The 22,760-nt window shown below is 46.5% G+C and overlaps 1 protein-coding gene across 1 annotated transcript in view; it reads right to left on the reverse strand.

Annotated features, from left to right (window-relative positions):
* LOC134400404 (uncharacterized) overlaps positions 1-22,760 on the reverse strand; it is a 38,722-nt gene that overhangs the window by 15,135 nt on the left and 827 nt on the right. The window contains 5 exon segments of the mRNA XM_063128736.1: positions 8,124-8,243; positions 10,377-10,523; positions 16,113-16,232; positions 17,764-17,862; positions 20,736-20,872. Of these exon segments, the coding sequence (XP_062984806.1) occupies positions 8,124-8,243; positions 10,377-10,523; positions 16,113-16,232; positions 17,764-17,862; positions 20,736-20,872 (623 nt within the window).

Here is a 22,760-nt window from a genome sequence, read left to right on the forward strand (position 1 = left end):
GGGTTTATATTCAATGAGGAGCAATCCCGTTGTCGTATAGACGGGGGCTAGGATACCATTTGGTCTAGGACTTACTCCTATTATCTGGGGTAAATATTTCTAGGGCAGACTACAGATCTTACGTTGTAGTCTTCTCCTGAGTTCCATCCTCTATGGCCTCCTTGGCTTGCTCCTTGATACCTTCCATTGTCTTTGTGACACTCATCTAAATTTTGGTGTTGCCTGACTCCTCTATTATCACTCTGTGACACCATTCACACCTCCCATCAGATGAGCGTTTTATAGCACGCTCGTTACTGGGCACTCACAGATTTTCAAGGGACCTTTTCTCAATGCCATCCTTCTCCTGTGCGTCTCCCGCTCTTCCTGTTCATTAGCCCATTGCAAAAAAAGACCCGGAAAATCTAACTTTTTTAGCTGTGGCGAAATGTGCCGCCATTTCCTGCTGTGTGGAGAAGTAGCGGGATAAAAACGCCCACTGAATGGGCCACATGGTCGTCATTTGCTTCCTCTTTCTTCCCTGTGTGAAGAAAGAGGAAGTTGATCGTCCCTATTGTGGGACAGAGAAGCGATGGTAGGGAAACGCAATTTCCTCACTGACTAATGGGCCGGTCTGCCTACCCAATCTCTGTGTCGGTATCGCCAGACTTCTGGCCTTGTCTTGATGTCTAACAGGTATCTGCCCTCAGCTTCCTGACCCAACTGGACTGGTGATAACAGCTATCACTTGGTCTGGCCTGGATTCTTAGTCTGTCTGTTCCACAGGGCCTGGCTAGACAGGGCGATATCCCGGGGATCGCCCCGGGATCATCCCTCTGCGTCCACATGACACACAGGGCATCCCAGGAGCAGGGAGGGATGATTCCTCCCTTTCCCCAGGATATCGCCCTACCCTTTCATCCCGGTTTGTCCCGCGGTCTCGGGATCATCCCCAGACCTCAGTACATGTGGCCTGCCATCATGGGTTTGTCCCGGCTCCTCGCAAGTAAACGCAAGGAACCAGGAACCGGGCATGGGGCAAGGAGCTCCTCAGGAGCTCTGTGCCCATCGAGGGTGGTGGTGGGGGAGCATGAGTTTTTTTTTTAAAAAAAAACTTAGTTTCGTTTGAGCACACATGCGCTCCTTTTCTTTTTTGAAAAAATCCAACATGGCGGGCATGACGTCTTCTTCCTCCTGGGATGTTGTACACCGTGTGTAGACGAAGGGGATGATCTCGTGATCATAAAATCATGAGATCATCCCCTACAGCCCCCCTTCATCTAGCCATGCCCCCAGTAGATCTGCTCTGCTCTTACACTCTTGCATTTGTCCCTGCTTTTGCTCTACTACTTCAGCTGTGATCTAGCAAGTGTCACCTACATGCCTGCATTTGAGAGATCCTCATTACAGGAGACACGGTAGTGTCTCCTGTGTTAAGGATGTTCAGTAATCTGAGCATTCCGCCATGTTAAAGCAGTTGCTAGGGGGAAGGTTCAACCTAGCACTCTAAAATGAAAAATATTTCAGGAATCTTTCTGAAACGCGGTACTGCCAGAAAGAAATGCTGGCTTTACATTCCCTGCGCGTTTCAGGGAGATTCCTGCAATATTGAGAGATATATGGGAGTTTAAAGGAGAAAAAGGGAGAGAAAGCATGTCTGTCACGATCTGCTTTCTTTTATTTCCAGGTGGCGACTTTTTTTTTTTGCGCACTTGTAGCGTAAAAGGGGAAGCGTCCCTATTCAATCCATTACTTGGATTGCATTCCCTTATCCATCCCATTGATGGAATGGCCTTTCTTTTTTCGAAAGACCGTTCCATCAATTTTTAGTTAATTTTTTTAAATCCCCATGTTTCTCTATGGGGAATCTGATAAGCTCACGCATGCGCGTGAGCTTCAGAATCCCCAGAGGGAGGTTGGAGAAGCAGGGAGAGCGCGGCCGGGTAAGGTAAGTGGGGTGAGGGAGCTTGCCTGGAGCCGCTGCTGCATTCGTGCAGCGGCGGGCCCAGGCGTAGCGGGGGGGAGGGGAAGTCGCCCCCCACCCCCCCGGTTTCACTTTCTCCGTCGGCTGCAGGCCCGGGTTTCAATTGACCGCCGGGCTCCACCCGAAAGCAAGCCGGGCGCTCAGTTGAAACCCGGGCCTGCAGCCGACTTGGGCGGAGGGGGGGAAGGAGAGGAGAGGGGGGGTGCGTCACTGGGGTGGGGGTGTGGGGGGAGCTTCCCTAGCCTCGCCGCCGCTCGAACTGCGATTCCCTGGTCTCCGCTGCTGCCAACCGCGGCAGCGGCGGGAGGCTAGGGAATCACACACACACACACACACACACCGGCGGCGCGGCGCTTCCCCGCCGCAGTTCGAGCGGCGGCGAGGCTAGGGAAGCTTCCCCCGCCCCCCGGTTTTACCTTTTCTCTCGGCTGCAGGCCCGGGTTTCAATTGAGCGCCCGGCTCCACCCGAAAGCAAGCCGGGTGCGCAGTTGAAACCTGGGCCTGCAGCCGACTTGGGCGGAGGGGGGGGAAGGAGAGGAGAGGGGGTGCTTACCTCCTTCCTCGTCGCAGGGTTGGTGGGAAATGGAGTTTTAAGCATAAGAGGAAGTGACGCAATAGGCCTATTGCGTCACTTCCTCTTACGCTTAAAATTCCATTTCCCATCGGGCCTGCAAGAAGGAAGGAGGTGAGTGCGTGCGGCGGCGAGGCCAGGGAAGCGCCACACCGCGGGTGTGTGTGTATGTGTGTGTTAGTGAGTGAGTGAGAGAGAGAGAGAGAAGCTCAAGACTGCTCCAAATGTGCAGGTGTGTGTGTGTTTGTGTGTGTGTGTGACAGAGAGAGAGAGAGAGAGAGAGAGAGAGAGAGGCAGGCAGGCAGGCAGGCAGGCAGGCAGGCAGGCAGATTTTACTCTGCCATACAGCTTCCATGTGCGTGTGTGTGTGTGAGAGAGAGAGAGAGAGAGGCAGGCAGGCAGGCAGATTTTACTCTGCTATACAGCTTCCATGTGCGCGCGTGTTTGTGTGTGTGTGTGTGTGAGAGAGAGAGAGAGAGATGTCTTCCCTCCGCTTTCTCCATACCATGCATAATTTTGTACACCTCTATCATGTCTCCCTTTATTTGCCTTTTTTCTTAGCTAAACTGTCCCAAACATTGTAACCTTCCTCATAGGAGAGTTGCTCCAGCCCCCTTTTTTTAAGATACGGTGACCAGAACTGTATATAGTATTCCAAATGTGTTTGCACTTGCATCATAAATTTGTATAAGGGCAGTTTACATTGGCAATTTTATTTTCAATTCCTTTTCTAATTATGCCCAACATGGAATTTGCCCTTTTCACATCAGCCACAAACTGGGTCAAGAATTGTCCAGCACAGTCCCAAGATCTCTTTCTTGGTCATTCACTGCCAGCTCAAATCTCATCAGCATATATGTGAAGTTAGAATTTTATTTTATTTTTGCCTCAATATGCTTCACTTTCCACTTGCTTACATCAAATTGCATTTGCTATTTTAATCCACATTCTCTCTGTTTAGAGACATCCTTTTAGACCTTTTCACAACCCCTTTCCCCCCCAATTCATCCTAAATAATTGGGTGTCAGTTGTTTGTGTGGATGGACTCATGAGGTCACAGTACCTGCCTTTATGTTGCCTTTATATTTTATGTTGCTATGGAATCAAATGGAATGTATGCAAAACACGGGGAAGAACAGTGCTCTGTTTTGGAATGTTGGTGCATTGCATTTTCTGTGGGAGGGGAGCGGCTTCTGGATCTGAATGAAACCCAGTCTGGTGAGGGGGGGGTCCATATCTCAGGTGCTGACTACAAATGGCACAGAAATTTAAGGGGGGAAGGAAGGTCAGCTCACAATTAGTGGCACAGACCTAACAGTGTAAGCATGTATTATTATTATTAATATTAGTATTAGTATTTATTATCCGCCTCTCCCTTTGGATCGAGGCAGGGAACAACATTGGTACAAGAATCAAAAAATCTTAAAAATATTTGATTTCACATTCATCTGGGTCTGGGTAGGCCTGCCAGAAAAGGCTAGTTTTCAAAGCTTAGTTCTGAGAATGTATGAAATCTCAAGATAAAATGGTAGATAGTTCAATATTTCTTTGGAATTTCCCTTTCTTTCCTTCCATTTCCATGGTTTGCTTGTATCATATCAAACCTAAGCATCGGTTCCAAGATTTTTGTTTTGTTTTGTTTCACAAGCTGCGAATGACTGATACAAGTTCATAGAATCATAGAAAAGCAGAGCTGGAAGGGGCCTATAAGTCCAACCTCCTACTCAATGCAGGAATCCACCCTAAAGCATCCCTGTCCAGCTGCCCCTTGAAGGCCTCTAGTGTGAGAGAGCCCACAACCTCCCTAGGTAACTGATTCCATTGTTGCACTGCTCTAACAGTCAGGAAGTTTTTCCTGATGTCCAGCTGGAATCTGGCTTCCTTTAACTTGAGCCCATTATTCCGTGTCCTGCACTCTGGGAGGTTCAAGAAGAGATCCTGCCCCTCCTCTGTGAGAAAACCTTTCAAGTATTTGAAGAGTGCTTTCATGTCTCCCCTCAATCTTCTTTTCTCCAGAATAAACAAGCCCCTTTCTTTCCGTCTCCCCTCATAGGGCGTTGTTTCCAGACCCCTGATCATCCTTGTGCTATAAGAGAGGTGTCTTGATGGTGTCACTTTGGCATTTGTTCCTTTGAAACCATGAAGCATCACAGCTATAGGGTGGAAGCAACAAATCCCCATGGCAGGCGGCAGCACAGGAGTTCTGGGCAGCACCAGCAGCTATTCAGCTCACCAAGCTTACACCCAGCCATCCCACGCATCCCCTGACCTACTGTGGGCCTCAATAAGGGTGACCATACACAAAGGAGGATAGGGCTCCTGTATCTTTTACAGTTGTATTGAAAAGGACATTTCAGCAGGTGTCATAGGTATGCACGCAGCACCTAGTGAAATTCCCCCACCCCCACCCAACAGGACTTTTGTATCAGAGGCTGGTACGTGGTTTACATAGGTGGCTTACATAGTTCTCCTCTTGTCCATTTAATAGCCACAACAACCCTGCGAGGTAGGTGAGGCTGAGAGTCAGTGATTGGTCCAAAGTTAGCCAGTGAGCTTCATGATCAAGTGGGGACTAGAACCTGCCTGAAACTCTAACCATTGCACTACACTGCCACATATTTGGGTTTGAGTGTGTGTGTGAGAGTGAGTGAGAGAGAGAGAGAGAGAGAGAGAGAGAGAGAGAGAGCATAAACTACCCCAATCATAGAATCATAGAATAGCAGAGTTGGAAAGGGCCTATGAGGCCATCCAGTCCAACCCCCTTTTCTATGCAACTGTTAAAGATACAAGAGCCCTGTACTCATTTGAATATGGTCACTCTACAGGAGCGAGACATGCTAAATCCAGCAGTGGCTTGTGACTCTGATGTCAGTGGGGTGGTAAATCCGCTCTAGGTTTCAGTTATAGCCAGTCAGAACTACAAAGGAGCTCTCCAAGGCAAATATAAAATATAAATATAAATATAAAATTCATGTGACCATAAAATAGATGGGTATATAAAGTCACATCTGTGTTTTGTGAAAAAGCAAGTTGAGATTTTTTGGAGGAGGTGTTGTTTATTAAAAACACTTTCTGCATACAGTAAGTACACCCAAACGCAAAAGTCCGTGACAAAAATTAATGCAGGAATTCAGCTGGTAGGGTTGGCAAAACTTCCTCCCTCCAGATATCGTTGCTTATTTGACTCCCATCAGCCACAGGCAATGCACTCTGCCCATGTTCATAGAATCATAGAGTAGCAGAGTTGAAAAGGGGGTCTACGAGGGCATCCAGTCCAACCCCCTTCTTAATGCAGGAATTTAGCTGGCAGTTAGGGAGAACTTCCTCCCTCCAGTTATCGTTGCAAGTTTGGCTCACATCAGCCACAGGCAATGCACTCTGCCCATGTTCATAGAATCATAGAGTAGCAGAGTTGAAAAGGGTTCCTACGAGGGCATCTAGTCCAACCCCCTTCTTAATGCAGGAATCCAAGTGGGATTCATCACAACATTTAAAGTCACAGGAGCCTTGCCTCTTTTGTATCTGGTCAAGAGGGCAGGGCTCCTGCAGCTTTAATTGTTGTTTTGAAGAGAGAATTTCACCAGGTGGTGCATGAATACAGATGACACCTGCTGAAATGTAGTTTTCTATACAACTATTAAAGATACAGGAGCCCTGTACTCCTTTGCATATGGTCACAAGGGGGGGCTGGTGACTCTGATGTCAGTGGTTCTATGAATCCGTGGGTATATGCATAGGATTGTAGGATTTTATGTCTAACCTTGCATAGGATCGTAGGATTTGTGTAACCACGGATTCATAACCCCACTGACATCTGAGTCACTAGCCCCCTGCCCCTGTGACAATATGAAAAGGAGCACAGGGCTCCTGTATCTTTAACAGTTGCATAGAAAAGGGAATTTCAGCAGGTGTCATTTGTATATACGGAGAACCTGGTGAAATCTCCTCTTCATCACAACAGTGAAAGCTGCAGGAGCTATACTACAGTAACCGCATTTAAAAGAGGGCAGGGCTCTCGTTATCCTTTACAAAAAGCCATGAAATTCAATGAACAAAAAACCTACGGTTTATAAAACAACGTTAAGGACGTACACTTTTCCACCAAGCACCAAAAAGTGGGGAAATTGGGAGTTAAGGCTCGCCAGCCTTAACGCCACATCCTCCCTAAGGAGGCAGAAAGTACCAGTGAAATTCTCATTCTGCCAAAGCAGATAAACCATGAGGACAGGATGGAGAATAGGATATGCAGAGGTGACTGTGGGGTTGTGGAAAACTGATGACGAACAACTTAGAGCCATCTACTTCTTTTTTTGTTTAGAGCAGCCCTTCCCCAACCTGGTGCCCTCCAAAGGTGTTGGACAGCGACGACGGAGCAGGTAAGAAACCCCACCCCCTCCTGCCTGGCCCTGCTGCCAGGTAAGCCCCAACCCACTTACATCTTCCATCATCACTGGACCCGGGCTTGAACTGAGCACCCTGGTCCATCCGGAAGCTCAATTCAAGCCTGGGCCCGGGGACGACGGAGCAGGTAAGCAACCCCCCTCCCGCCTGGGCCCTTACCTGGACCTGCTGCCGCTGCTGTGCAAACTGCGGCGCCGGCTCCAGGCAAGATCCCACCTCAGCCCACCCCACTTACCTGCTCTGTCATTGCTGGGCCCTGGCTTGAATCGAGCGTCCTGGTCCACCCAGAAGCAAGTCCGCACCTGCAGCCTTGCTTCTGGGTGGACTCAGGGGCTCGATTCAAGCACGGGTCAGGCCATGACAGAGAAGGTAAGTGGTGGGGTGCGGGGGGGCTTGCCTGGAGCTGCCACCGCAACAGTTTGTGCAGTGGCGGCTCCAGGTAAGGGGCCAGGCAGGAGGGGGGTTGGCTGGAGCTGCCGCACTTTGTGCAGCGGTGGCAGCAGGTCCAGGTAAGGGGCCGGGCGGGGGAGGGGGGGTTCTTACCTGCTCCGTCGTCACCTGGCCCAGGCTTGAATAGAGCCTCTGGGTCCACCCAGAAACAAGGCTGCAGGTGTGGCCTTGCTTCCGGGTGCACCAGGGCGCTCAGTTCAAGCCCGGGCCCAGTGACGACAGAGCAGGTAAGTGGGGTGGGGTAGGGGGGGGGCTTGCCTGGAGCCGCCACCCTACGTTCCCCATCCTGCTGTCCCAGCATTCCTGACCATGGGACATACTGACTTGCAATGATGGATCGTCGCAGTCCAACACCTTTGGAGGGCACCAGGTTGGGGAAGGGCTGCTCTAAACAAAAAAAGAAGTAGGTGGCTCTAAGTTGTTCGTCATCAGTTTTCCACAACCCCACAGTCACCTCTGCATATCCTATTCTCCATCCTGTCCTCATGGTTTATCTGCTTTGGCAGAATGAGAATTTCACTGGTACTTTCTGCCTCCTTAGGGAGGATGTGGCGTTAAGGCTGGCGAGCCTTAACTCCCAATTTCCCCGCTTTTTGGTGCTTGGTGGGAAAGTGTACGTCCTTAACGTTGTTTTATAAACCGTAGGTTTTTTGTTCATTGAATATAGCTTACAATTCAGCTGACTGCTGGGTATTATCTGGGGCTGATTTTCCAGGAGCCCACTTGCGTTTTGCTTACTGTAATGCATATGGCGAGTTCAGATTTATGGGGGATATGGGCGTCTTCTTTCTTGGTGCACAGAAGTGCGTTGCTGATCATAATAACAGATCTCATGAAGACTTTCTTCATTGCCTCATCCTGGAAGGAGGGGAAATTAGAAGACATTTAGGTGGAACACACACACACACACACAGACACACACGCACAAGTAATACACAGTGGCGGTGAGGAGAGAATAAATCATGGAATATATTAGAGAGGGAGACAGATAGTTTTGCCTTAACTGGGAATGGCGGGAAAGGAGACGTAATTTTACAATTGTGACCCTTCTATTGGTTTCCCAAAGTCAAGATTTCACAGTGGGCATTGAAACCCGCTCACTTTGGGAGTCCACAATGCCATGAAAATTTGAGAAAAATTATATTATTATTATTAGTATTAGTATTTATTGCATTTTTATACTGCCCAATAGCCAAAGCTCCCTGGGTGGTTCACAAAAACTAAAACCATTCAAAGTATAAAACAAACAGTATAAAAACATGATATAAAATACACATTAAAACTGATTAAAAACATACCATACATGATTAAAACATCTTTCAAACATCCTTAAAACATCCTAAAAAACATCCTAAAATTTCACTGGATAGGCCTGCCGGAATAGATCAGTCTTTATTGCTTTTTTAAATTCTAAAAGACTGTCAAGTTGACAAATCTCCTCCGGCAGGCCGTTCCACAGTCTGGGAGCAGCAGAGGAAAAGGTCCTCTGGGTAATACCTGTCAGCCTAGTTGTGGCTGGCTGAAGGAAATTCTTCCCAGAGGACCTGAGTGCGTGGGGCGGATTGTACGGGAGAAGGCGATCCTGCAGGCAGCCTGGACCCAAACCATGTAGGGCTTTATACGCAGAGACACACACCACTCTTCTATAAAACAAAAAGCTACAAAATCCTGCCATGAAATTTGGATTTCAAATCTCCTGGACTTCGTGTGTGTGTGTGTGTGTGTGTGTGTCCCTCTGTGATTGTTCCAATTTTGCTTCAGATTTAAGCACCACAAAGATTAATACAGAGGGCCTAAAAGGGTGGTGGTGCTCCTGGGGGCTGCCTTCACAGCACTGGGTTGGTGCCGCCCCCTCCTCAACCCTGCGTTTCCCCTCTCCTGAGGTGGCATCGGGTAGTCCTGATGCTGAGGAGTCAGCGTGGGGGTTTCTGGGTGGCCATCCTGCCCCCCCCCCCCCCCCCCGGCTAAACGGAGACGCTTTGAAGCTGGAGGCTCCTTCCACCTGCATTTGCCTTCCTTCACGGGGGTTGCACAGAAAAGAAGGCAAGTGAGATTTTTCAGATGGGGGTTGACTGGTCCTCCCAACTTATCCTCATGATTATTTTTTTTTAAAAAAAGAAACGGGCGGGGGGGAGAGAAAGGAACAAGGCCGTTCCTTCTGCGGGGGGAAGCAACGGGGCTGTCCCTCCCCCACTTTTTTATTTAAAGATCCCAAAATGCGGAGCTCAGCATATTCAGATGGAGGTTGACCAGTCCACCCATTTATATTTATATTTGTTTCTGCAGAGCTCTGCAGATTTAGATGATTAAAAATAAAAGGGGGGGGGGAGAGGAATGGCAATGCTCCTCTACTCCCCACCCCCATTTTTAGGGTTTCTTTTAGGTTTTTTTTTTTAATGTTTAAGAGCCACGGAGCCGCTTCCACTGACAAAAAAGTCGGATTTCTTTGGAGCGGATTTTCCAGGGTTGTCCCCGGATGGCTTTGCATTTGCGGCTGCATCATCTGTCCGAAAATGGAAAGATGTGCATTGACGGCGGTGTAAACAGCGGTATAGACAAGCCCCAGGTCCCGGTGCCACCCCTGCTCTCTTCTTAGTGGAAGGCGACCAATCACTGGTCGCCTTCCACCAGGATCTGGCCCCGGATTGACGGCAGAACGACGTTACATGGCGGAAGTGCCGTGTTGATGTTGCTCCGTTTGAAAAAGTCAGGGTACATTCAAAGAGCAGCATGGTGAGGAATCCCCACGGTGGCTACGAACCTGCACCAACATCACATAGTCGACAGCCACAGATTCACAGCCAATGTAGGGCTCCCCGCCCCGCCCCCCCGTGTAGATAGCCCCCAGGGCATCGTGCAAGGGATGAACCCCCTCACAAATTAAAAGAACAAATGAAGGGGCTGGAGGGCTGTGCGGGGCCCCCACCCCCCACCCCAGGCCAACACACAGGCCAGCTACGCCTCCCCAGGCCATGGGATCAGCAAGAGTACCTTGTTTCCACCACGGAACAGAAAAAGGATCTCCGACACAATGAACTCTACCAATTTCAGCATCTCCTCCGGTTTTGCCCCCAAGGCTGCTTGTCCATAGCACAAAATTAAGGTGGTTCGAATCTGCCTCTCGGAGATATTCCTTGACTTCCAGTTCTAAAGGGGGGAAACGATGTATGTGAGAATTTACAGAAGGTTAAGTTCCCGCTTGAGTTAATTTGGAACTTTTTTCATAAATTCCAAGAGGTTAGCAACCGGTTCTAGTTTCAGCTCACGAATATGACTTGTCTTTAAGAGACTCCACATAACAGACACCCCCACACCCCCACACTCATTGAGACGGCGACTAATCTAAAATGCCAGTTAATATGGTATAACGCCTTGAGTGGTTCAACCCTTAAAGGCGCCCTAAAAATAATTATAAATAAATACAGAAGCAAAAGCTGCTGAACTCCTTCACGGGGCTGCACCAAAAAGCAGAGGGAGCGGGCAATGGAAGGGAGAGGGAGACCAGGCCCAGAGGAAGGCTAAGCTAGTGCTCGTAATGCTAAACTATGGTTTACCGTTACATCCGAACTAGCCCAGTATAAGGCAGTGTCATATGTATATGGATGGAATAGCTAATATCACAATGACTGGGTTCAGACAACATGATACACCCCACACAAGGGTTGAGTATGGGTTGAGTGTGGGTTGTCGTTGAACCGTGGGTTGTGTTACAAAGTAGCTTCTGACTCCATTTTGAAGCAGCCAAAACCCCACCTGCAGCAGGAATGAGACTGAGAGTATTCACACAAGGATAGATCAACTAACAGAAGTATAGTAATAGTAAGATCAAGTAATAGAAGTATCGCTTCCAAATCACGTGAGGTACTGGTTCCTCTCTATTCAGCCCTGGTTAGGCCTCATCTAGAGTATTGCGTCCAGTTCTGGGCTCCACAATTCAAGAAGGACGCAGACAAGCTGGAGCGTGTTCAGAGGAGGGCAACCAGGATGATCAGGGGTCTGGAAACAAAGCCCTATGAAGAGAGACTGAAAGAACTGGGCATGTTTAGCCTGGAGAAGAGAAGATTGAGGGGAGACATGATAGCACTCTTCAAATACTTAAAAGGTTGTCACACAGAGGAGGGCCAAGATCTCTTCTTGATCATCCCAGAGTGCAGGACACGGAATAATGGGCTCAAGTTACAGGAAGTCAGATTCTGGCTGGACCTCAGGAAAAACTTCCTGACTGTTAGAGCAGTATGACAATGGAACCAGTTACCTAGGGAGGTGGTGGGCTCTCCCACACTAGAGGCATTCAAGAGGCAGCTGGACAACCATCTGTCAGGAATTCTTTAGGGTGGATTCCTGCACTGAGCAGAGGGTTGGACTCTATGGCCTTGTAGGCCCCTTCCAACTCTGCTATTCTATGATTCTATGATTCTAATAATTTTCTGATAGACTTCTTCAAATGCATTCCCCAGAGACAAAGGTGGGGGTAAAATTAAACAGAATTTGAATGCTGGATGGCAAGAGTACATGTTCAGCCCTGTTGCTGAACTCCAGCCTGAACACGTTTTTAAAGCAATCATTATTGTGTAAAGTCATCTTTTGTAAAGAGAATGTTTTCAGCAAGTACAGCCATCATCCCCAGTCACCCTCTTTTGTTATCTCTCTCTCCCATAACAAGTAGCATCACTTCCGGTGCTTATGAGCAGTGATGTCACTGCTTTTCTTTAGATCATATAAAGACCCTCAGGTTTTAGAGAAGGAGGGCTGGCTCTCTCTCTTTTACCCGAAGCACAGGGCCATACTACCGAATCCTGCTTGTGAGAGCAAGCTGCCATTGGTGAGTGCTTTGCCTCCCCTATCCAAGGCTCCCTGTATTCTTTTCCTCTTCACCTGAGACCAGGAGTTGCAACGCTCACCATTTCATGTCTACAGGAAAGGGCTCCAGCCCAAGGAAAGGTATATTGCCTTTAAGGATTCCCTCTACTCTTTCTCCTGCTGTCTGTGTATGCTCTTAAATCTCAGAAAGTCTATTTTTGTCCTTATCCACCCCTGCATTGCCAAAACTGCTAGATTATACGCAAAATAAAAACATATATGTTCTCACTACAGGACAAGGAGGCAGACTGCTAGAAGAACATTGTACTCTGCTCTTTTTCTTAAGAGGGAGTTTAAACTTAACTCTCCTAACAGCAAACCCTTGTGACATAAGTTTTTGTTCCACTTTCTCTTCATATTCTTATGGATAAATTGCTGGAGGAGAAGGCAACCCTGATGATTACGTGCTACCTCCAGTATCAGAGGCAGTAAGCCTATATACACCAGTTGCTGGGGAACATGGGTGAGAGGGTGCTGTTGCACTATGTCCTGCTTTGTTGGTTCCTGATCAACAGCTGGTGGGCCACTGTGTGAACAGAGTACTGGACTAGATGGACCCTTGGTCTGATCCAGCAAGGCTCTTCTCGTGTTCTTAGGCTTAATTCTATTTGGGCCATTTCTCCCCACTGTACCCTACCATGTGTAACATAATAAAAGGAAAACAGAATAGTTCTTGAACAGCTGAATCGATCAAAGTTGGTGATTTGGGGGGGGGGGGTGCAAGTCGCTTGCCTTGCCTAGGGCGCAAAATAGTCTGGCACCAGCCCTGCGTGCGAGGAATGCTTGCAAGGGACTGTGTTGTGTTTGTAGGTTATGCAGAACGGAGGCAGGGCGCAGACCTCAGAGGGGTGCAGTCTCTAATGCTGATTCTCTAATGGTATCTTTTCGCTGAATGAAAATATTAGCTCAGTGTTGAACTCTTCTTTAATTTTACTGTTTCAGTGAGGAAGGATGGTGTAATGCTTTAAATCTGGCCTCCAATATACATTTAGTGGCCTCTGCTATTGGTTGACTGGCAGACTACAGGCATAACCTTAGCCTGTATGCATAAGGCCTGTCAACAGCATTGTTGTCACATTGGGTGTCAGTGGCAGCTTGTCTGATGCTGGCTTGATTTACGCCTTGATGTCTCCACCCATTAGATATGGTCAGCTCCACTTTTGGATGTGTGTGCATGCATGTTTATTTGTCATTAGAGGTGCTTCTTTCATTGGTAGAAGTTGAGATTTGGATATGTTAGGGCGTATCTACATCAGCAGGTGTGTGCTTCTTGGTGGGATGCCCCATTAACATTGGGCACAGTGTATTGATGTCTGAATGGGGTGCATGGAATGAATGGAAGTGTGCATGCGTGTGTTTTTGGAGTGGGTGATCTGAGTGTGTGTGTGGGGGGGTGCTGGCAGTGTGTGTATTGATGTCTGAATGGGGTGCATGGGGTGTTTGAATGCATGTACATGTTTGCAGTGTGTGGTGGGAGAGGGCTGTAGTTTTCTGTGTGTGAGTTGGGGGGGGATGAGCTAGAGGTGATATTCCTATCAAATAATGCATTTTGACTCATAGACCTTCCTCTCCAATTTGTTTGCTATAATTGGCATGACGTATATTTTGTAACAATGGCTGTTAATTGTTCATCCTTCTTTAAAATCTTTTTAAAAAAAATTACAGGGAAGCCATTATCATCATCATCATCATCATCTATCTTTTCTTGCTCGTGGTGGTTTTTCTAGATGAACATGATGGGCTTCGCCAAGTCATGCTGTCTTTTACTGATTCAGAAATTTCCTATTGAACATGTTTCAAGTATGATTGCTTTCTGGATGTTGGCGTGCATGTAGGTTTTCTCTAAAAATAATAATAATGAAGTGATGCTGGTGAGTGATGTGATTAATGGAATAATTGTAATTTTTCCTCTTGCCAAAGTTCTTTAACTTCCATAGCCAGTGGTGTATATTTTCCTCTCTTTTCCTCTTCCCTTTCTGCAACATTTTTGTCATTAGGTATTGCTATGTCAATGAGGTAGGTGTATTTTTCTTGGTTGTTTTTGACTGTTGTGTCTGGTTAAAACTGAAACAAGCTAAGAGGTGCTAGCCTTTAGTCCATTTTGTTTCATGGCTAATGTTTGCAGGGTAATACTAGTTTATACTTTTTCTGAATGCCTCGTTGCTTGTTTGTTGTACTAGATTTTTCTGTACTTGTCAACTACTTCATTTATCCAGTGGTAGCAGAATGCTGAATGTGTGAGAATGGATATGAGAAAGGTGATGGGGAAAGAGTGTTAAATGTTAGGAAAGGTTAGACTATGGTCATCCAGTGAAGGACTTGCAGTCAGAAAAGATATTTGAGGGAAGAGGAGACGGTATCACACAGAGTATAGCAAAAGCTTCAAAGTACAGCAAAAGCTACAAAAGTAGAAATGAGTGAAGTTAATTTCAGATATGTTGAATGTCTCACTTGTTCTTTATTCCAGTGATTTTAGCATTAACATGTTAGGTAGAACAGGTTTGTTTTAATTGTGTGGTATGAAATCAGACCTGTGACCAAGGCCATGTTTGGGTGGGCACGCCCCTTTGGGGGCTGGACATGTTGGTGGGCACACCCCCTTGGGGCTGGACATGTTGGTGGGCACACCCCTTTGGGGCGGCCATGTTGTCCTCCTTTTTGGTTTCCAAAATATGGTCACCCTAGTCATACCTGGTCATACACATGCTAATGCAGCCCTGTTGCTGAACTCCAGGCTGCATCAAGTACAGCCATCATCCCAAATCACCCTCTTTTGTTCCCATAGCAAGTAGATCTTTAGATAAGATCATGCAAAAACCCTCAGGTTTGGGGGGAGGGAGAAAGAGGCTAGCGCTCTCTCTCTCTCTCTTGAACCAGAAACACAGAATATACTACACATTCCAGCTTGCACGAGCAAGCTGCCATGGGTGAGTGCTTCGCCTCGCTGTATTCTTTTCCTCTTCACCTAAGACCAGGAGTTGCAATACTCCCCAGTTCCTGTGTACAGGAAAGGGCTGCAGCCCAAGGAAAGGTATATTGCTTTTAAAGATTCCCTCCACACTTTCCCCTGCTGTCTCTGTGTGTATGCTCTTAAGTCTCAAAAGGGCTGTTTTTCAGTCTTGAAACTGCTTCTAAGCCTCCACTTGCTCAGCTAATTTCCCCAAAACTAGCTTGTTCCTTTGTATTTGTTTCAACCTCAATAAATGTGGCATTGTGGCATTATCCCCTTCAGTGCTGTAAGTTTCTTGAGTAAGAATCGCCTTACTTAGCCACAGACACTCTATTGCCAATGTCAAAAGATTCCTTATAAGCGGGTGTAAGTCTCATTAGAACGTGTGCAAGTTTGTACACGGGTCTAATGAGAGCACATCACGTAACAAAATGTGCCATCGTGGCATTATCTTTAATGGTGTAGATTTCTTGAGTAAGAATTGCCTTACTTAGTCACAGACGTTCTATTGCCAATGTCAAGATTCCTTTTATGCGGGTGTAGGTCTCGTTCAAATGTGTGCAAGTTTGTACACGGGTCTAATGAGAGCACATCACATAACAGTTGTCATTGAAGCGTGGGTGATCATGTTGTCTGAACCCAGCCATGCTAACAAACTGTAGTTTATTAACCACAAACAACCCATGGAAAGAACTCATGTTTGTTGTGGGGTGCTGTACTGTGAGGTTTTTCAGCTGGATTCAGAAAGCATGATAACCCACATTTTAACAACAACCCACTGTTCAACGACAACCCACACTGAACCCATAGCCAACCCGAGTGTGGGTTATCGTGTTGTCTGAACCCATTCTGTCAGGATTTCCCCATGTCCTAGTTCTAAGTGCCTGTAATGCCATTTTATAATTTGGTATCCTTACCTCAGGTGTATCTGATAGCATAGATCTCCTTCCTGATATCATGTAACCATACTCTCTCAGCACATCCAGGGTCTCAGCCAGGTGGCAAAACGCAACCAAGCCAATGGCTTCCGCGATTCCCTGAACAAAATGACACATGTCAGTGATGATATCTCCCCTTCACAATCCTTGTAGATGACAGTGACCCTGTTCAGATGACACATTCCTTACTCCATTTCTTTAGTCCCCACCAGGGGTAATGTCAACAGAAAGCCAGGTTCGATGTTTGTTTGTCTTCCTTTGAAGACAAACTTCCTTTGACGGTAACTCATTTTTTTAGGTTGTATCCAATGATTGTCTAACTTAAGTCTCACTTATTTCAATGGGCCTTCTCTAAGTAGGAGTAGGGTCTTAGCCAGGCAATTAACCAGGCCATTCCACAGTCTGGGAGCAGCGGAAGAAAAGGTCCTCTGGGTAACAGTTGTTAATCTAGTTTTTGCTAGCTGAAGTGGGTTCTTCCCAGAGGACCTGAGTGTGCGGGGCGGATTGTACGGGAGAAGGCAAACTTAAAGAAGGGGACTGAAGGGAGGATCTCCTGGGGCAGGTATGCCACTACATTGGTGTCACAATCGAGAAGGCCCTGCCACTTGGGCCTACCTGCCACACTGCAGTTGGCGGGGTGACAAGGAGCTGGACCTTCAATGATGGACTTTGTGCAAAGGAGGGAAAATATCAGAGGTGGCGGTACTTAAGGTACTCAGATCCCAAGCTATTTATATTATTATTATTATTATTATTATTATTATTATTATTATTATTAATTGCATTTTTATACCGCCCAATAGCCGAAGCTCCCTGGGCGGTTCACAAAAACTAACTAGGTAACTGGTTCCATTGCCGTACTGCTTTAACAGTCAGGAAGTTTTTCCTGATGTCCAGCTGTAATCTGGCTTCCTTTAACTTGATCCCGTTATTCCGTGTCCTGCACTCTGGGAGGATCGAGAAGAGATCCTGGCCCTCCTCTGTGTGACAACCTTTCAAGTATTTGAAGAGTGCTATCATGTCTCCCCTCAATCTTCTCTTCTCCAAGCTAAACATGCCCAGTTCATAGAATCATAGAATAGCAGAGTTGGAAGGGGCCCACAAGGCCATCGAGCCCAACCCCCTGCTCAATGCAGGAATCCACCCTAAAGCACCCCTGACAGATGGTTGTCCAGCTGCCTCTTGAAGGCCTCTAGTGTGGACATCACACTGGCTCTCTTGTGCCTGCAAAGAATGCACTCTGAACACCGAGCATTGGTCTCTCCCCAAGGGTGGAGCGGGGGGCAAAGCCTGCTGTTACGATGCTGCCCTTTCCACATGCATGTTCATTGCCCGTCTTCCAAATTGCCGTTGCCACATTTCTTACCTTAGAGGTCCCTTCCAACTCTACCATTCTAGGACTCTATGGCAATGGGAGCTTCCCTCCCAAAGCTCATAGCAGCAATGGGGCTGGGGATTTTCAGTGGGACGGTGGGGGGGGGGGGAGAAAGCGTGTGCTGAGCACCAATTGCAGGAGCCTTTCCCCTCAGCCCATCCTCTTCAAAGCACACACCTGTGCCCAGAGTGGGCAAAATGCTGCTGGCATAATTTAATCGACCCCTCCACCTCATTATCTTGGCCCAGAATTTACCTTGTCCTGGCTAGCTAGCTTTTGCTGCCCATTAGCTGCGTCACTCATCAGCGCTGATGATTTTCTCCTAATTTGTTTGGTACCTGCAGCAGGAGGCCGCTGAAAGAAACGAGAATGGGAGTGAGAAAAGTGTTCCCTCTCTGAGGAAAATATCTTTTTTCCCCTTCAATATTTTATTCAAGATAAAAATATATTTACAGCTATTTTTGCAAAGCATGATTACAGTCATTAAAAATACTAAAAAGTTTTAACAGTAAAGCATTATCTTATCTATTTTATATATCTATGAGAAACGTGAGCAAACAGTCCCCCACTTCGGCTCTCTTAATTTGTCTTAAAACAAATTTTAATTCTTTTGTTCTTGTTTTGGAATTGAGCTCCAAGGTTGAGCTTCAAGCCAAATATTTTTTAATAGCTATCAATCTTGCTTTGTCTGTCCTAAGGCTGTCTTTAAACATTGCCGAAACAAATAATCGCTATCTACAGCTTACTCTCAGTTTTAAATATCAACGTTTTTTCTTTTTCTTTTTTGCTTCCTACTGTACGGAACATTAGTTTGCCAATTTTTAAAAAACACAGTCTTCTATTTTCATCTTTTTACCATATTATCCTTATTCCGGACAATACAACGGAGCACACGAGCCAAATTAGCGGTTAGAGGAGGCAGCCTGGCTATCTTGCCAGAGTAGAGATTATGGCCACAGCTAGACCTAAGGTTTATCCTGGGATCATCCAGGGTTCACCCCTGCCTGAGCACTGGATCCCCTGTGTGTCACCTAGATGAACAGGTTTGACCCCTGGATGATCCAGGGATAAACCTTAGCTCTAGCTATGGCCTAAGTCTCTGAGGAAAATATCCTGAGCGCTTGTAAGGGCAGTTACCCTTTATGCACAGCTTCACATGGCTTGGGATGGACCTTCGTTTGATACAGCAAAGACTTCAGAAGTGAAGTTACAGAGCTGACAGCCATGGGCCCATGATTAGGGTGCCCATATGAAAAGGAGGACAGGGCTCCTGTATCTTTTAACAGTTGTATTGAAAAGGAAATTTCATCAGGTGTCATTTGTATTATATAGGGAACTTTCCTCTTCATCACCACAGTTAAAGCTGCAGGTGCCCTGCCCTCTTTTAAAACTGGTCACTCTAGTATAGCTCCTGCACTTTAACTGTTGTGATAAAGAGGGAATTTCACCAGGTTCTCCGTATATACAAATGACACCTGCAGAAATTCCCTTTTCTATGCAACTGTTAAAGATACAGGAGCCCAGTCCTCCTTTTCATAGGGTCACCCTAGTTCCATGATGTCTGCGCAGGCCGAGCGAAACGATGCCCACTGGCACCTCTAGCCATGGCTCCTGCCCTGGTGACCCCAAGAGCCCCCTGAGGAAGAGACGTCTGCCCATTCCACTCCCCTTAGGGGTGGCTGGGGGAGGTCTGCCCTGAAGCAGTGGGGAGGAGCAGTCCTATAACTGAGTCCCTCGACCTTTTAATCCCCCCCAGCTTCAGACTATATGGGCTGCAAAACTATGTGCTGATTGGAGAAGTCTGCTCACAGTGGCTGAAGTTATAACTGCAGACTTCAATTAGATCAGCCTTCCTCAACCTGGGGCGCTCCAGATGTGTGGGAGATGGAGTCCAACGCATCTGGAGCGCCCCAGGTTGAGGAAGGCTGAATTAGATGGATACGTTGACATTAATTAAAATTAATTGATGCGTTAAATAATAATAATAATAATAATAACAACCCTGAAGTGCACACCCCAGACCCCCCTTATTATGCATGCCGAGTTGCAGGTGTCTTGGCCCTGGAGCTAGATTTATACCCCTGTCTTTTTAGCCAGAAATAAGCTCCCAAATTGCCTCGTGCAAAGAATCGGAAATAGAAACGGTTACGATTAGTTTAAAAACGTAACCGTAAAAACACAATGACACAAAACCTTCAGTTTGTGAAACCTGAATACTTTGCTCCCCCTTTCTCTCTCCTTTGCTTTCCCTCTTTGAACTACCCTGTTTAAATTGTGTGCTTTTCAGGTTGTCCATTGGTTATCATGATTTAGGGCGCAATCTTATGCACGTTTAGGCTGGGGGAGAAAGTCCTACAGCTCCCAGCATTCCTCAGGCATGGCTGGCTGGAGCATGCTGGGAGTTGCAAGACTTCCCCCCACTGTCTAAATCTGCATAGGGTTGTGCCCAAAACATCCCATGTACACTGATGGGGTTGGCATAATTGTCATAGTAATAACAATAAAATTGTTGCTGCTGCCGCTGCTGTTGTTGCTAATTATATAAAAGAAGAAGGGGCATCAAGGAAGAACCTTCCAGATAGCATCTGGATATCAAGTTTCTGCCATGTTGGTTCAGGTTGTTGGTACAAAACCCAACATCGGTTGCTGTCTCCTACCCTTTGTCATCTGTTCCCTGTAACTGAAATTTGGATTGTAAGCTCCTAGGAGGCAAGGAGTTCTCTGTTTGGAATCTATTAGTCAAACAAAACTGCTGTGTATGTTGATGGTGTAGTACAAATCAAATAATAATAATAATAACAAAGCATAACGAGAGATAGAAAGTAGTTGGGCTGGGGAAAGGTGTGCGTGTGTATATAGCAGAAGGTGCAGTCTAACATTGCCCTAGTAGGAGTGACCCTGTTGACCTGCTGAATGCTGCGGCTTTCGTGAAGAATGAGGGAGGGTAGATTAAACCCCCTCCTGAGTTCCTGTAGGGCCTTTAGGGCAGGAGTGGGCAACGGATGTCCATCCAGATGTTTTGGCCTAGAAGGACAGCCAAATAGTGAGGTGTCATGGGAGTTGTAGGCCATCTGGAAGGCCATAAGTTGTCCATCCCTACTTGTCCATCTCCTTCAAGAGTCCTCTTGCTTCCACACCTATCATCTTCTCTACCCTATGGTATTCCAAAGATCGATTAGTTCAGGCTGGGCTCCAGATCCTTTCAGGTGCAAAATAGTCAGACGCACCTGGAGAGACCGGTAGAGATAAGCCAGGATGGTGTCTAGAACTTTCCTGTCATCCATCATCTCCAGAGGTTCTTTGAGAGTTCTCCCTCTCAGCATCTTCTTCTTCCATAGAAATCTGAATTGTTCATAAGAAAGTTCTTGAGGAAGAAAGGGGTGGGTGGGAAAAAAGGGGCAGATAGATGAAGCAAGCAATAGGGAGATACGTCTTCTTCGTCAAAATTGTTGAAACTTTAATTAAAATCTGAAGATTTTAATTGATACTTAAAATGACAAAGTCACCACAAGGTGTTTTCACCATGTCAGACTTGCAGGCTATATTTCATCAGAGTTTACTTTCAGGATGCTCAAACTGGTATTTATCATATTGGGGCAAACTCTGTTTTTTCCATGTGTGTGTGTGTGTTAGTAATGTGGTCAATTCCAGCCCTCACTAAGTGAGGGGGCATTCTAAAGAAATAATTCATCACTGGTGGCTTCTCATGTTATCCATTCATTGCTCTTTGCTGTAAGCTACAAGAACTGCAACTGACCTTCCAAACTTTGAAGAAGGGAAGGTGGTATAGCATAGGGTGACCATATGGAAAGGAGGACAGGGCTCCTGTATCTTCAACAGCTGCGATGAAGAGGGGATTTCAGCAGGGGTCATTTGTAGGTATGCAGCACCTGGTGAAATTCCCTCTTCATCACAACAGTGAAAGCTGCAGGAGCCCTGCCTAGCATGACCAGATACAAAAGAGGGCAGAGCTCCTGCAGCTTTCACTATAGTGATGAAGAGGGGATTTCACCATTATTATTATTATTATTATTTATTTATATAGCACCATCAATGTACATGGTGCTGTACAGAGTAAAACAGTAAATAGCAAGACTCTGCCGCATAGGCTTACAATCTAATAAAATCATAGTAAAACAATAAGGAGGGGAAGAGAATGCCAACAGGTACAGGGAAGGGTAAGCAGGCACAGGGTAGGGAAAAACTAACAGTAGAAAGTAACAGTAGAAGTCTGCACAACATCAAGTTTTAAAAGCACCAGGTGCTGCATGCATACAAATGACACCTGCTGAAATCCCCTCTTCATCACAATGGTTAAAGATACAGGAGCCTTGTCCTCCTTTTCAAACAGTCACCTTAGTATAGCACCTCTGGTACATCTGCTTATGTTTCATTCACAAAAGCGAGCTTAACATCTGAATAGGGAACGAACAATTAACCTTATAAGCGTAATGTTTTTTAATCATGTCTCTTTTCAAACAGTGTTTGAATTTGTACTTGGGTGCTTTTTTATTCAGGTGCTCTAACGAGATTATTTTAAAAGGGTTTTAGTGCTAAAACAAACAAACATGACGATAAACGACCGCTGATCAGAAAGACAGGGGTGTTTAAAATCTTTCTTTCTTTTTTTTATAAACTTTGCACTAAGACACCTTTCATTTGAGGACTATTGTGCAGAGATTTTAATTTAATAATTAAAAAAATCCATAGGCGAAAAGGCATCTGCATGCAAATTAAAAGAATGGTTAAAAAAATGATGCAGATGTGAAAAATAACAGTGAAAGGCCATTTCTACACCAGCCTGCTTTAGAGGGAGGGACGGGGGAGGATCTCGCGATATCCTGATCACGTGATCCTCCCCTTAATCCACATGCGGCACGACATCCTGGAAGGAAGAAGGGTGTCGCACCCGCCATTTTTAAAAAAGAAGCTGAGCGCACGTGCTCTCCAACGAAACGTGAGTTTTAAAAAAGAAGAAGCTCCGCCCCCTCTCCCCCCCATCCCTGATTCCTCCCAGCCCGACTCCTTCCTTTACTGCTCCCTGCTACTCGCGGGGAGGAGAGAAGAAGCCGGGACGGGTGGCCACACCTCCCACGGTCTTCAGACGACCCTGAGACCGTGGGAAGAATCAGATTTTCCCAGGGATTATTTATCCTTGGAAAAACCTGTTCTGGTCCCTCTGCCCTCCACGGAGTCCCTTTGCGTCATTTGGATGCACAGGGACTCGGCCGTGACCAGCCCGCATTTTCAGG

The sequence above is a fragment of the Elgaria multicarinata genome, chromosome 6 (genome assembly GCF_023053635.1).
Source record: "Elgaria multicarinata webbii isolate HBS135686 ecotype San Diego chromosome 6, rElgMul1.1.pri, whole genome shotgun sequence".
Taxonomy (NCBI): domain Eukaryota; kingdom Metazoa; phylum Chordata; class Lepidosauria; order Squamata; family Anguidae; genus Elgaria; species Elgaria multicarinata.